Source organism: Anser anser (assembly GCF_964211835.1).
Source record: "Anser anser genome assembly, chromosome: 5".
Lineage (NCBI taxonomy): Eukaryota > Metazoa > Chordata > Aves > Anseriformes > Anatidae > Anser > Anser anser.
In genome coordinates this window covers 49753397-49769804 of record NC_139725.1, presented here as the reverse complement: position 1 = coordinate 49769804, position 16408 = coordinate 49753397, and the positions used below count along the sequence as shown (strand labels likewise).

The following is a 16408-nucleotide window of genomic DNA, read 5'->3' as shown; positions in this document are numbered from 1 at the left end:
GCAGACTGCTTCCAATTTATTGTAGGCAAGAGACATTTTCATGAAACATTGGTTGATTTTACTTATCTACAGCCCTGAGTATTCTATGGAAGTTTGAAACATAGTTGCTCATATGATTTATGGTGTGTGCACATTCATGTGAGTTATAATCTGTTAGGTGATTGCTTAAAGAGAAGACCGAAGATACAAAGAGTTTTAGCTAAACTATGATTTTAATCTATTTGATTTTTTTCATCTATATTCCTGATCTAGAAGTTGGTATGAGAAATATTACTGCCCATGCAATAGAGGGATTGACCTTTACTTTTAAGTAGATGGACTGTATCTATACTAGATTTAAAAACCTTGTTAAAACTTGCCATGCAATTTCAGAGTAGCTCAAAGAGCAATAAGAATTCCTCTTGTCTTGCTGGGTCATAACATTTTGAAACCTTTCTAATGGTGGAGTCAGATGAAAAGAACAAAGCATTTTAGTTTGCCAGCTAACAAGTTTAGACAAGCCTAGGGATCCCATTAGAATGTTGCTGAAATCTGTGGAAAAAACCGCCAAAACACGCATAATAATTCTGTTACTTCTCCATTACAAAAATATGATGAACCAACGAATAGTTCTTGTCTGGATTGGAGAATTTTTCAACTGAACGTGTGAAGAGTCAATCCTGAGAGCAGCTTGGCATGCCTTAGGCTAGCTTTGGTCTGGCTTACCTGGTTCTTCCCTTCTGTTCCATTGTATCTTCCTGTTCTGTGTAACTACATGTTACTCCACTGCAGATATCACTTACAGAAATGGTACAAAACCCACAGCATTGCATACCAAATACTTGCCTTTCTTTAAAAACAGATGGCTTTTTTTGTGAAAATCTTATGCTTTTTCAGTCAGTTCTAAAAATTGCCTTTCCCTTTCTTGTCAATTATTTTTAATAAAGAGTTTTTTCTCTAAATTCAATGATTTTATATATAATATGGCAATTTACACAAAATTTATCAAGGGTTTGGCTTTAACTTATTATCCAATATCACCTAAAGGGTAGCTTATTTTGCCAGATCTTGAGGAAACTGCCATCACTTCCCCAATCAAGATGTAAAGCTTCCTTTATGCTTTACTTGCAAGTCTGTTGGTGAGGGCCAAGTGCACAAAACCCTTTTGGTTTGAGACCAATTATATGTTTATGTATATAAAATGAAAAAAAACAAACAAAAAACCCCCCACCCCCATTATTTAAGGAAGATGCAGTTTCAGATTTTAGCCTACAACTACAAAGGGTGTTTGCTGACAGATAGAATATATGTCATTAAAGGCTGCATTTTGACTCTGGAGGTTGTCTTTTTCTCTGGACCAACAGCACTTACTGTTTCCAAGTTTTGTTTCTGTCTTTTAGTGTACTCTCTATTAAACAACAACAACAAAAAAAACAGGAATTCTTAAGCTATTGAGTTGCATTCCTGGAATATTTTATTATAAATTCAGAATCGAAGGAAATTAAAATCCAAACAATTTAGTAATGGAGAAGTGCCCTTTACCTTTACAAACAGCTTACACTAGATATTAGATACTCTAGGATTTAACAAAGCCTTTTGACTCTATGCTAGCGTAGTTTTTATGAGCAAGGAGTTCCTGTTAGAAAATGCATACAGTAACATTTGGAGAAGACTAGCATTGTTTAAAAACAAACAAAAAAACAACAAAACAACAACAAAAACTTGGAAAATGCATTTAAGGAGTCAAATTTCATAGCTCAAAGGAGGGTGATAGCAGTGTGGCTTCAAAATGTGTCACCTCTGACGTTCAGGGTAGTAGTCCAGCTTGGTTAAGAACAAAGTATTTGCGCATTAAATGGTCGGAGAACAGAAGCAATCTGTTCTTTTTCAAAGGTGACCTTTCATGCAGCTGGAGAAGTGGATCTTAATTGTGAATGCTGAAAAGAATGGCTTCACTGAATACTTGGCTAATCCTTTGGCTAAAATATGTTTGCACAAAGGCTGTTGTGAATAAAGTAAGCCGTAGGACTGTAGGACCCGAGTGTCTGCTGTGGAGCAGTGGTGCATGTTGTTTGAATGTAATTTGTCAAGTTGAAGAAGTACTTGAAAGGCAATATATTTGAATGTTAAATAATATGTCTTCAAATGACAGAATGAATGTGTTAAGACACTTGAGGGCTTTCCATACCCGTGTTCATGCTTTGGAGACAAAATCACAAGCACTCACGCTCTGAAGCATTTTTTCCAAAGCAGTATTTGGATAGCAGATACTCTTCTTAGGTTGAGTGCACATGTGTAGAACAGCACTCTTGGAACATGCCTCAATATTTTGAGCTAGATACTTTAGATCCAGTACTTGATCATTCTTTGTAGATGTTTTTTTGTTTTGTTTTGTTTTTGCCTCCATAGGTGTTTTGTTAGCAAGCTTTATTCAGCTTCCCTATTCCAGCATTCACACCTCTTCAGATTTCTTTCATGTTTTTGTTTGGGTGCTTTGCTTTGGTGTGTTTGTTTTTTCTCAAAGCCTCTGAAACAAAATCTCAGGTGCGTTTAAGACTTTGATCTTTCCCTTTGTTTTTCTTTTTGTTCCTGTTTTTCCAACAGGCATATGGCTTGCTCCAGTTTGCTCAGTCTGTCCCTTGTACATACAGCAAATTTGGCAACTGCTCATGTGGCTGAACTTCATATAGATTGTGTGTTTCTATTGATGTGTCATCTGGCTACCTGGAGGAGTCTAAATTGAAATCTAGTTTTCTTTAGTGCTCAACACCAACATGTTGATGACACCATTGACTCAGGAGGTACTCAGCACATCAGCCCTTGGGCCTTCAGCCTTTCGATGTGGGTTATCTACTTTTGCTTTAGAGCCTCTTTGAGTTCCAAAAGCTGTTCTCTCTGTTTTTATTCAGGCTGACTTGAATGCCCTGTCTGCCATGCTGTAAGCATGACAGTCACAAGATGCACTTTGCAGTTGTGCAGATCTCAGTTTCCAAAGGGTAGGGTTAACTTAATTTTTCTTAGTCCCTGAACTAATGAGATTCTCTGCTTATTGGAGGAGTTACAGTGCTGTGTATGAGCCCCTTGGGAACTTGTCCTCCGCTCCAAGATGACGTTTTTTCTTTACCAATACTGTTTTGGCCCTGACACTCAGCCAGTCAACGTGTGCCTTTCTATCTGTAGCTCTCTTCAGCCAAGTATTGCAGCAGCTTGTTTCTCAGATGCAGATCTTCAGGTGCATGTGGTGAAATAACGCAGGCTTTCACCCCCCTGGGTGTTTGGAAATACCTGTCCTAGCTGTTTTCTCTGCCTTTTCTTTGCCCATTTCCCATGCCCTTTTGGATGTGTTAGGGCATCAAATCAGACGTTTTCAGGACATCTGGGCTCTGAGGTTTTTTTATGTCACTGGAAACTAACACCCAACTAGACATAATGGAGTAGCTCTTTAACTAAAACGTTAGCTGTCAAATGGCAATTTGGACCAGCAGAGGTGAGTCTTTTACAAGCATGTTGTGTATTCCTGATTCCTTGGCTCACCTGAAATCTCATTTAATTCCTGTGGTTTGCTTTGAAGCTTATTAGAGATCTCTGGATGCTTAAGTTCTCTTTCTGAGAGTAGAAAGGTTTATACATGTTCTTTCTGGAGCTTTAGATAGCTTTGAATGCCTGCCTAGCATTCCTTGGTTATAAAGCAGGGCCAAGTGATGATACCACAAGATCATCAAGAGCATGATGGTGCAAAGTTTCCATTCTTCTCTCAGCACTTCCAATTGAATTCTGGAGCTGGATTTTTTGATCTCTGGAAATGGTATAATTTGTGGTCTACCTACCATGCATACTCTTAGCAAGGAAGATGCTGCTCTGAGGTTTTTTTCTTTGTCAAAATGATTGTTTTCCAGGGCAAATAATAATCCGCATTGCATCTCTCCGTTGTGGACAGTCACAGTCTAATTGTTCTAAAGCTGTTCAGTGGCTAGGTGCTATCAACGTTTCTGGGTTTGAAGTTAAATATGCTCATTTTATTTGATGAAAGAAAAGGAAAATGGGATATAGGAACAAGTATTCCAGAGGAAAGGCTGCAGAGATCATACAGGTGTGGTATTAAAAGTACCTTGACTAGTTAAAGCAGTTGTGTTTCACTAGGACACTTGGATCAGGCAGAATAATTGCTAGGAACTCAGACGGAGGGCTGTGCCCTACCTTTTTCATATTGCTGTGTGTGGAGTGGGAAAAGTTAGAGATCTACTCTCTCCACATATGGAGTAGGAAAAGTCAGAGATCTACCCCATGTGTCATACTAGAGCATTTATTAGAAATGTTTGGAAGTTTGGAAGGTACACGTAGGCACATGCACAAAGTCTGTGTTTAGCTCATCTCAAAGAATAAGTGGGGGATGTAACCCGTATTTGTTAAACCATACATCTGCTAAATTAAAAAGTGAATTGCCTGCTTATCCAGGTGACCCTATCTATGTTAAATGACCAACAACTCCAGCAAAATTCACTTTGTCTCAGTGGCTTCACAAAAAGTTAGTGTGCTCTTAGGCAGCTAAACTATTTGAAGTAGCCACTTCATATACCTTCACTAAAAACTAATGCTATTGCACAAGAATTCAGAATGATGTTGAAGTTGGTGAAGAAAAAGAACAAAACCAAATAAAAACCAGACAGTGTGTACCAGAAGACTGAAGGCCATCTCCAAATCATCTGTAAGCATGGAAGCACTGCTGATTGGGAGCAAACATAATGACATGCTTTCAGTGACAAGGTCAATATTGTCATACTGAGTTATTAGAGGTGGTTTAGCCACACTTCTCTTTACTTCCTTTAGTGTCTAATTGCTTGATGTTCTGCAGCTCAGATGAGGGAACCACAGTGCTTAAGGCATGCGTACTGTGTGAGGAAAAAGCGTTCTGCCTTGTGCAAAAAATCCTGAAGCTCAAGTATTTGCAAGATACTCCTGTTCAGTGAGAATTCATATGCAGAATCCAAATTCAGTTATTCAATAATTTTCTTTCTTGTCTTACTAACAGTTCCATGTTGTGAGATGAAAGGCAGATACTGGAGTTTCAATTCATGTTATAAATTTGCATGAACTGTAAATTTGTGGGGGAGAGAAATACAAAATAGGGTTTGGTTGTGCTTTAAGAAAATAAAAATAAATGAGACTGCATATTTGATTTGTAAGTAAAATGTGATTTCACAAATGACTGGTGAAATACATTATACAGTGACTTTTTGTCACAGAATGACAGTGGTTGAGGTTGGAGGGGACCTCTGGAGGTCATCTTGGTCAGGCCCCTGCTCAGGCAGGGCTGCCTAGAGCTGCCGCCTGCCTGGGACCATGTCCAGGTTTTGGATATCTACAAAGAGGGAGACTCCACTGCCTCTCTGGGCAACCTGTTCTAGTGTTCAGTCACCCACACAGTGAAAGAGTTTTTCCTTGTGTTCAGGCAGAACTTCTTGTTCTGTTTGTGCCTGTTGCCTCACGTCCTTTCCCTGGGGACCCCCGAACAGAGCCTGCCTCCATCTTTGCAGCCTCCCATCAGGTGTTCGTGCACAGTGAGGAGTTTCCCCTGCACGGCCTCTTCCCCAGGCCTAGCAGTCCCAGCTCCCTCAGCCTCTCCTCATAGGAGAGGTGCTCCAGTCACCATTTTAGGGCCATTTTAGTGCCCGTTCACTGGACTCTCGCCAGTATGTTCATCTCTCACTTGAACTGGGGAGCCCGGAACTGGGAAATAAAAATAAAAATAAAAAAATAAAAAAAGGAAACTGTGTGGTTGGAGGTAACATTCTTTTAAAATGCCTTTTAAACCCACATGTAATGCATACCACTAAAGACTACTAGTGACTCCCTACGTTTAACAATGACAAATATACATAAGTAATTCTGGTGAAACTTAATACTGTAAAAATAGTGTTCTGTATGTAACACTAGAGGTAGTTGGTATGGCTTGTGATTTAACAAAACACACCATACCCAGAAGAGTATCTAACAAAGAAACGTCCACGCTTTGTGACTTCAACTGTCTGAATACAGTAATTTCTACCATGTGTCAGGAAGACAAATCAGTGTCAATTTTCATTGGAGTCAGAATATTTTGCCTTCAGTGTCAGCTTTATTTATTTATTTATTGTTTTGGGGAGTGCTGAAGTGTAGTTAACTAAGAAACTAAATAATTGATAGCAGTTTGTTTTGTCTCCCTGTAACAGTCAGAAGCTGGTTCCATCAGGGTGTCTGGAATATGAACGTTGATGTATTTAATGGCAAATCAGTGTTGATCTTGAAGAAAACGTTCAGTGGGTCCATTTTGTTTTCCTACCTAATATTAAACTACAATCTACTACACAATTTCTTGCTAAGAACCCTGCTTGTGATAATCATCTGCTTTCCTCTTCTTGGCTTTATTCAGCCTTGAATTTCAGCAGTAGATTGCTTTTAAACTGAAAAGGAAGCAAGAGCTAAAGGATACAAATACTTACCTATGTGGAATAAAAGTTGGTATTTTTATAAAGCTTACTACAAATATATCCTGGAGCATTCAATTTATAAAGAACTGTTTGTCATTTACAGTATGACTTCTTTTGGTATTGAAATTTAATTACACAAAAATATTTTACAAAATACAGTGTCAATTTTTTAAGCCTTCAAAATTATCTTGGGAGTTTTAAAGATTGAATTTTGCAAGGGACAAAAAATATCTCAGGCATGAATTTAAGAAAGAAAGAATAACTAATTTTCAAATACCATTTTCAAAATTCAGTCTCATTAAAAGATAAAGTCTGTTGAATGGTAGAAGGTGAATTATTGTTTTTATTTTTGATGTTCTAGAGAAAAGCTAAATATAATTGAAAATCAGAATAACCTTTATATATATATATATATATATATATATATATACATATACACAATTTTTTGATAGTTCCTCAAAAAAATCTACTGGTCATAATTTTGTATCTTTTGAAATGTTTTCAGTGGGCCTTCCCACCAGCACAGGTATATTCCCATGCTGGATACTTGAGATCATAAGGGGTCTGCTGTACCGTGGTATACGTTTGTATCTAGATCCCCAGCCTCTTTCTCGTCATTGTAGTACCTTGAAGCCTAGTTTTACTACACTCCATAGAGACAAAGAAACATAATTTTGAAGATAACTCACTGAATTTGCAGCTAGCTAAATGATACAGTTTTCATCCCTTTCTTTTGATGTATCAACATTATCAATTGTTTTCGTGAATCTCAGCTTGGCTGCATTGTCTTTTGCAAGGGTACTTTGGGCAGACAGCAGGTGAAGGAAGGTTTCAGTTTGTGTTTTTCACTCCCTTTCCTTTTCCTTCCACCCCTTCTTACCTCCTTCCCTGCTGCCCCAGCCGAAGGAAGAGCGAACGGAGGGATACATTAATACCTTCAGGTTGGCTAATGCCAGGATGGAGGGCTAGGAATTTCTGACTTACTTTTTTGTTTGGTTTTTGCTTTTTATCACACTATTTTTCTTCTAGATAACAGGTACTTGAAAAGACAATAAAAGAGAAATGATAGTTGTGTCACAAGAAAGTGGTATCATGAAAAGTTTATCATTTTATGGCTTTGTCTCAGAAGTTGATATTTCAAGTTAATATTTGAACCAAATGAGGCCAAGAACTATTTTAAACCCAGAATTTTACAAAAACAAAAAGCCCAAACCCACAAAAACAGTCACAGTGTCTGTATTTTAATAAGTACAGTTTATGAATATGCTGTTGGACTGTTTATTTTTTCTGCCTCATGGTAGCACTGAGCACTATTTCTAATTTTTGGAGCTTCCTCTCATTAGTGCAGTACAATCTTTTATGTAGCACCTGTTTTAAACTCCAAATCTGCATCTACGAATGTAAAACCTGACTTTTGAAATATTTGCTTTTTTGAACACTCTTCTTTAAAGGACCTGTCAGGATCTCTCCCCCAAATGCTAGAAGCTTGAAGGATAAGGGAGGAACAATGTTGCATGGCCCAAACACATGTGCTTTCGTCATTAGCAAGGTCCAGCATGACCTCATGTTGACCTCAAAGGTAAATCGCTCTCAGGGAACAATTATACATGCCTGTGAAAGCAGCTTAGTTTTGAACATAATCAAAACAATAACTTCAGTGTATAGAATAAACTTAAATTTACAACTCTGTCTGTCTGTTTCTCTTTCTCTTTCTCTCTCTTGTCTCTCTCCAAGTCTCTTCTTGAGAGAACGTTGGGTTTTTATGTGCGTTTTGTGAAAGGGAATTACTTTTCTAGAGGTCATAATAAATTCCTAAATACGGAGAACCCAAAGGATCTTTTATCTAATTTAGTCAAGTCATACATCTTACGATGAATCGCTCTTTTTAACTTAAACATTTCATTTGTTTAGAGTATTGATATTGCAGCCTTCAGAATGTGTCTATGTTGCCTTGAGGAATGATGTATAGATCATTTAGACTAATAGGAATGTATTTAAATATCAATACATTAATTTTTGTGTGCTTATGTTAGACTACCACACAAACTTATGACATCTTATTTTTTTTGTAGAAGACTGTAAATATTTTGTAGCATTGTGTGATACATCTCTATATATGATGGAATATGATTTAGCTAGCAGTTCTGAGCTATTTGGAGAAGAATTGCTGCCAGCATCTTGGAACTGTTAGCCAGATATGTCCCATATGATTTGGACAATATAATCATTTGATATGAATTTTATTTTCTTTGCTAGAATGAGAGAGCGTATTCCTTCTGTGGAACGATAGAATACATGGCTCCAGATATTGTAAGGGGAGGAGATACAGGACATGATAAGGTATGTTCTATCTAAGTTTATTACTGAAAAAAAGTTAATTCTTTGGGCAACATTATTGTTCAGTTTGAGTTTTTCTGTAGAATGTGATAGTGTCTTACTTAAACGTGCCTTACTTCAGGTTGTCCTAAAATAGATTATTGCCTATATTTAAAAACATTGGCATAATTTATTTTCAGTTTGAAGTTAGTTTTAAACCAAAGTACAAGGCATAATTCTAAAGCTGTTGAGGCTCGCTTGTGTTCTCTTTGAATCTTGTTCTAAATGTGCAGTGGGACAAAAAAATTTAGCTCATACTTGCTTACTTTTATTTAAAAACTGTTTAGTTTGGAGTGGAAAAACAACTGTTTTGTGACTAATTCTGATATATTTTTACAGTTGTACATCAGGTAAGTCTATTACCTTTCTGGAAGTCTTGAGTGGATTATTAATGTAAGTTTGGGAAATATTCTCAGATTGTCGAAAATTAATTCCATTTAGCTTGAGGCTAATTTTTTTATATGAATTAATGTCAGTAACTGATGGCAACAATTAAGATGACCATTATTCACAGATGGAACTCAAAACAAACAAACAAAAATGTCACAACTCTATTCCACTGAAAGAATTCTACAGTATTCCTAGATAAATTATTTTGATTGGTTACTATACTGAGAAGTTTTTGAGAATATATTATCTCCATTTTATTTTTTATTTTTTTCTATAGATTGTTTTGTTTTTCTGTTGGGGGTCCTGGAATATAGTTGATTACAATTCATCTTAGAATTGCCTTTTTAAGCACTGGAAAATATTATGTCACCCTCTATCTCCTTTTCCTAGATTGCTGAACTCAGTCTGACTTTGCCTTAGAAGGTTCTTTCTCTGTTCATTCTGCTTCTGTTTTGGTCTGAACTTGCCTGCAATATTTTTTTTAAGTAGGAAACGCTGTAGTGGGCACAGTATTTCAGCTAAGTGTTGGCAGTTTGAAGTACAGCAGAATGACTACCTCCCTGATTCTTCTATTAGACATAAAATGGAAAATTTGATTTGTCTTTTCGCTTAGTCATTGTCTCACACCTCCTTTTGTTTCACTATAATCTTTACATTTTTTTCAGAGTACTGCTTACTTCATCATTATTAAAATGGAATTTTACAAATTTATGAATCTAAGCTCCATTTCCTGCACTCTGTATTTCTCCTTAGTTTAATCTTGCCAATTTCAGAGGATCTCTCCAATGCGTCAGTCACTTTAAATTGTGTTTTTTTTTCTCGAGTGCTTGCAAATTATGTACTATTGCTGCTATTGCTGATCTTAAGAGCAATCTCTATACTGTTATCTTTTATCAGTTCTACTTGATGTTTTCATGAGGTATAGAGCAGAGCCATATAGTACACTTAAAGAAATAGCCTAACAATTTGATGGCAAGTGATTGACAGCTGTTAAATAAAGGTGTTTTTTCAGTTACATATGTGCTGGTAATTGTTTACCGTACAAATTCTTGGCTAACTATTGATGATGCTATTTGGCATGGTGTTTGAAGGTTTTTAGTGTATTTTGTATTTACTGCTTATCTAGCTACCCAAGGTCCTATTTAAAAAAGAGGAAATGAGATTGCCTTAGTATGCTATGCTCTTGATAAATCAGTGTGTTTGCTTGTAATCTCTTCTAGATAGCTATCTTGTTTGTATTAAAAACTTGCTCCAGATTTTTTTTTAGAGTTTGATTCTGATTCTGCAGATCCTCCTACTCTTTTGGAAAAACACACACTTCTCCTGGGATCTTCTCTGATCATTGTGTATTTGCAAGGAGAATTACTGACAGTACAGAGACTTCTTCATCTAGTTCCTTTAGACATTCTTGGATGAATAGATCAAACATCAGATTTTGTGTATCTTGAAAAAAAACAAAACAAAACAAAAAAAACACAATCTAAAGTAGGAAGTCAACTTTTTCGTCATTTATTGGTTGTGTTCCTGTAATGTATTAATTTTGTCAGCACAAGTAAAGCAGAATTTCAGTTTCATGGATATGCAAATTTCATGGAAATAAAATTGAGAAATTCAAGCACCTGTAGTAAAATTAATTTTGTTTAAATGACTAAACTGCTTCCTTTATTTTTCATAGTAGTGTCTTTCATTACAAAAGAGAGAAAAAATTCTTTATGGATATGGAGCAATTTTTTTTATAATGAAGAAAGTTTCAGAAGCGACGTTGGGTATGAGAGTATGGAGTTAATATGAGCATTTTGTCTCAAAAAATACTTTCCTCTTAGAAAACCTCTGTTTTCTATCCCCAGATAACTTCCTATCCTTGAAACCATATAGCCTGCTCCAAGTGTTGGGATAGTCAGACAAAATCAGAGAGACTGTAGCCATAGATAGGATTATCTGAAGACTTTTTTTTAATGTATTGGTACTTTAAATAAATAAAAATAATAAACAATAAATAAAATGTTATGAGATGTCAGAGAGATTTGTAATATGACAAGGGGGAATGCTTTTAAACTAAGACAGGAGGTTTAGGTTAGATATTAGGAGAAAGTTTTTCACTCAGAGGGTGGTAAGGCACTGGAACAGGTTGCCCAGAGAGGTTGTGGATGCCACATCCCTAGAGGCATTCAAGGCCAGGCTGGATGCAGCTCTGGGCAGCCTGACCTAGTGGTTGGCAACCCAGCACAGAGCAGGGGGGTTGAAACTAGGTGATCTTTAAGGTCCTTTTCAAGCCAGGCCATTCTATGATTCTGTGATTCTATGATTAATACATGGGAAGCCAAAGATAACATGTGTTGCCATGCAATATAAGATGAAATTCCGTAGCATTTCAGGTGTCCTGATTAACTGTGAGCTGTAGACCTAAAGTGTGCTTTTCAAAAGTTCCTTAGTTTCATTCTCAAGCTCCTAAAAGCTCAGGTTCCACTACTTCATAGCAAGCTTTAGTTATTTCAAGTATGTATAAGCTCCATTACTTCAAGTATGTTTTAGAATTCTTATTGTTTCCCAATGTTAAAAATCAAAATTAGTTCTGGGGAAAAAGTCAAGTGAAACTTTAGTAGCCAGTGGAAAGACTTCAGCTTGAGAAATTAATTGAAGAAGCTGAGTGAAGAGCTTTCAAAGTAATTGATATAATATAGAAAATACATCTAATCATTACTGCAATCCTTCAAGCTTTATGTCCAGGTTTGCCTCAGTTGTGAATAGGTGGGCTGTTCCTTTTGCTAGCTGTTTACTGGCTGCAGTGTTTTGTTCCTCCTTTTATTAACAATTTTACTTAGCTCTATCATAATTTACATAATTACTGTTTTTCTATAGGCTGTTGATTGGTGGAGTGTTGGTGTTCTTATGTATGAACTATTAACTGGAGCGTCACCATTTACAGTTGATGGAGAGAAGAATTCTCAAGCAGAGATTTCTAGGTAAGGTTCAAAACAGTACGTTAGATGTGCTTGCTCACAAATTGATGCTTGTGCTATAATATATATTTTGTGAGAATTTTGATACAGAATTTAGGAAGAAAGAGCTACCAGAGTAATACTTCGTGTGTTTTGGTTCTGTGTAACAGAATGACATCTGAAAGCAGACAGGTTACTTCAGTGATCTGCAGAGGTTAATAAAGTAGAACTGACCTTCATGAAAGACCTGTTTTGTTTAAGCTACAGTAGAACCACAGCTTTGCTGCTGTCCAACCCTATTGCATGTTTACTGTTGAAAGGGAAGTCAAATGAAACACGAAGCTATATGCGAACAGAATTATCACATTCAACATCTTGACACTGAATACTAAACTAAATACTGAAACGTACTTAGCTGGAGAGATTTTTGTCTTTCTTGCTAGACCCCTCCATCGTATAAGTTTAAATTACCAGGATTTACCCTACTCCCACTTTTTTTTTTTAATGGGAATGTTTATTTTGTTTGTATATGACATGAAACAAAGAACGGGATCCTTTCTAGACATACTTGCATATTGATAAGAAATGAGTATGAAATTAAATAACCTATACCATTCTTGTATTTTACATATAAACTTTTTAGATGCACATTCTTCAGGATTTGATTGTCTTTTAGTAGGTTCTTCTCTACTCTTGAATATCTTATTTTTTTCTCATAATTTATGGTTGAATTCAAAGATGAGAAACTGCAAGGCTGCCAGCATCCACCCTCTGATGGCTATTACTCTAATTTCTGACTGAAATTTTGTTGTGACAAGTTGACTGCCTTTTCTTCCAGGTATTGATGTTGTCCTTTGGTATGCTTTTATTCTGGTTGGTGTTTATACTACGCGTTTATATTTACTATACATTTGTATATACTGCACAACTTCTCTCCATGACTATCTTGGATCTATCTATTTTCATTTCCTCTCTAAAATGATTAAAAAAAAAAACAAAAAAAACCAAAAAAAAACCTGAATTGCAGATAATGTCATCAGATATCTGTAGTTGCCAATGGTGATGAAATCACTAGCACTGGCAAATTGGTACAAGCTTCTTTCTTGATAGCAGAGTTACTCTAAACACAAATTGTATTCCCTAACAGCAGGCTTAGAGAATTCAGCTTTCTCTTAGACACCAGCCCTGAAAGCATAAATTCCATGGTCTTTCATTTTTGTAGGTTTAAGGAAACAATCTTGTTCTGGATGAATCCAGGTCCTTATCCTATTTTTACCTAGGTGGGAAATAATCTCAGATATTTTTGTATAGAAGGTTTATTTCTGTGTACGTCACAAAGGCTGTTAGGTTTGAAACCAGAGTTTTGATATGAAATATGTCCCCTATGAACAGTTTAGTTGTTCTGTCAGAAATAGTTGGTGTATGGTTTATACCTTTTTTTACGCTATCTGATGAGAGATTGTGTTCACTTCTTTTATCATACCTTTTGGACAGCACTGTGGACTTCTCTTTCATGGTGAGTGCTACTTAATTGCATACTTTGTTTTCCCTTATGTTAAAAGCCTCTGTCTCTGAAGGCTCTTTTTGTTCACATTCTTGGTGTTATGGGTTACTAATCTTGTTAGATTTTTTTTTTCCACAGAACTATTCAAGTGTATGTCCATTTCGACTATCCCTTCTCCCCTTACTTCTCCCTTCTCCCCAAATCTTTCTTTCATTTTGGAGAATTCTGGACTTGCATTGCCACAAAGCTGTGAAAGGGCCCCATCCTTCAAAAACATAGGCAGGTGCTGTGTTTGTTTTCACTTTGACTGTGATTTGTAATTCTGGCTTGAAAGACAGATCCATTTTTGAGTTCTGATTTTTGAGGATCTTGTCATATGTACAGGTACTTAAAATGACTATGAAGTTTTTGGAGCATTATTTTGCTTCTGTGCAACAGCTTAGAAAATCTTATCAGCTTTGGGGTTATGAATAGATATATATCTGTCTTTTTCCACTTGTGTACATCTATAAAATCTGTAGAAGCATGTGGTGCTGTTTTAGCATAATAATGCTAATTGTGGCCTATGCTCTTTATCTGACATAGTTTGTTAGAATCTATTTATGCTTCATAGAGAACGGCTGAAATTTGACTATATGTTAGTTGCTATAAGGATATTTTGTCTGCAATTCTGCAAGAAACCTTTTCTTCCTTAAACCGTCTGGAAAATGCATTGCAGGTATGGACTAGGATGCCATTCCTTATTCTCCACCTGTAAAGACTCTAGTGATTACTAGATCTTTTCAAGGACAGAGCAGTTATTAAATTGAACTTGTGATCTGCGTGGTATCTTCTGGAATTTTGTCCTTTTAAGTGCTTAAAAACAAGCAGAGCTTATAGCTACCTGCAGTTCACAGTGTGTCTACCCTTAGTTGAGAGTCCAGAATCCAAGCAACGATAGGAGATAATGCAATGATACTTTTCTAACAGGTAGCAAGCAGTGTGTAAGGAGATCTTTTCCACAAGAAGGAAACCATTTGATGCTAAATGTGAATCACATCCCATCAGTGACTCTGCCTACAGATCAATTCAGCCTGTTGGTAAAGCAGATAGTTTCAAGAAAGTTGTAACTATTCCATCAAAGTTTCTGACTTGCCTAACGCTTGCAAGAACTGGGGTGCACTGTTCCATCTGCTCAAAGGTGGTACAAAAGAATCAGACATTGGTAGTTCTGAGATGACAGGGCATTCAGTAGAGTTGTTTTCAAACCTGAAGGTGAAAATTCTGCTTTGGAAGCTTGTCCCTCTACCCTTAAATAGGTTTACAGCTTGAGGTTGCTTTCTCTTATTCCCTGAGTATTAGGATGGTTATGTATCTTTTTGGTGATGCTTATGATACACAGTTACGAGGGCACTGATGATAAACTATGGTAACAGTTCTAGCCTAAACCTAGTGGGTCTCATGGTTAACTAGGTTGATCCTTTCAGTTTTCCATGATCTAGTTGTGTCTTTCACCTGTTGGAAATAAAACCATAAGCTTCAGGTTTTGTGCTTTTGATATTTTATTATCATCACTTCCACAGTCAGTTTGAGGCATCTGTTTTCAGGCTAATCACAGACGAAGGTGAAAGGGAGCTTCTGTCTCATAATGACATATTTTATGTTGAGCAAAATATTTTTTTCCTTCGTCTATAAAATCTTAGATTGACATATAATGGCTACCAGTTCCTAAACTTTTTCTTCTTCCTTCTTTGTAAGTAGTTTTTTTTCTCACTGTTAAGATTTTAAACAAGTTACATAGTTACGATTTCAAATAATGAATTGACATTTGTTTGTTCAAGCATCTCATCTTAAGTGAGTTGTCAGTAGCTTACGCTTTACTTTTCAAAATATCACTCAGTAGATATATTGAATAGTTGTTTTTACAACATAGTTTATGGATTGGTCAATGTAATGCTAGAAGATAAGTAGATAAAGTAGGACCAATTTGGAAATTTGACCTATTGGCCAATTGCCAATAGAAGTTTTCATACTCTCTGACATAAACTTGATTTTCTCAGCTATGCAATACATCAGAATTGTGATTAGTTAAGCTGTTCACAAAGTTAACTAAAATGAAAAATCAAGAAAGTATCTTTCTGCTTCTGGCTAATGGCATATTTTCCCTCTCCCCTCCACCAGTAGAAGTAATCTGCTCTCCTTGTTGGAAAAAACCCTATGACACAGTCTTCATGAGGCCTTTATTGAGCATTGCAAGGGCATTCCTGCTTAAGTCCTTAAGACTATAACCCTAGAACAAATGAGGTCAGAATCCTCTTCAAATTCTCTTGACACTGATATCTTAGCATAAGTCTTTACCACATGCCTTTTGCATTTATGGTTGGTTTTAAATACCCAGCCTCCTGTGGAAGGAAGTTTTCGTCAGCCAGCAAACATGTATCCCATCTCTGTTGCTTTAGTGAAGAGCAGGTAAGAAACCTGTGCTCAGTCTATGTAGTTTTTAATCTGGGAGATAGGAGAGACCAGTAGTGGCAACTGAATTTTTTCATAGCAAAATCAGGCAGTTCCTCAGATGATTTGTCAGGCTCAGCAGCTTTTACTAACAGGTAAGGCTATGAACGATACTGAAGGAATGGCTCTGAAGATACTGATAACCTGTAAGTGCTTCTTGTCTTTAAGGTGTCCTTCCCCTACTGTATCTTCCACTCACTGAAGACAAAACATCTCCTCCTTATCATTCGTTAGCATCTCCTTCTCATTATCATGTATGTTCT

General features: G+C 36.5%; 1 protein-coding gene across 2 annotated transcripts in view; it reads left to right on the top strand.

Moving 5' to 3' along the window:
* Positions 1 to 16408, top strand: part of RPS6KA5 (ribosomal protein S6 kinase A5) — a 79793-nt gene that overhangs the window by 40509 nt on the left and 22876 nt on the right. Inside the window, exons 2-4 of one of the 2 annotated variants that reach the window (XM_083838846.1) lie at positions 7898 to 8025; positions 8703 to 8786; positions 12072 to 12175. In XM_083838846.1, coding sequence (XP_083694972.1) covers positions 7954 to 8025; positions 8703 to 8786; positions 12072 to 12175 — 260 coding nt within the window. In that variant the 5' untranslated portion in view covers positions 7898 to 7953. The remainder of the gene's footprint in view (positions 1 to 7897; positions 8026 to 8702; positions 8787 to 12071; positions 12176 to 16408) is intronic. The other variant, XM_083838845.1, reaches the window with a different exon arrangement.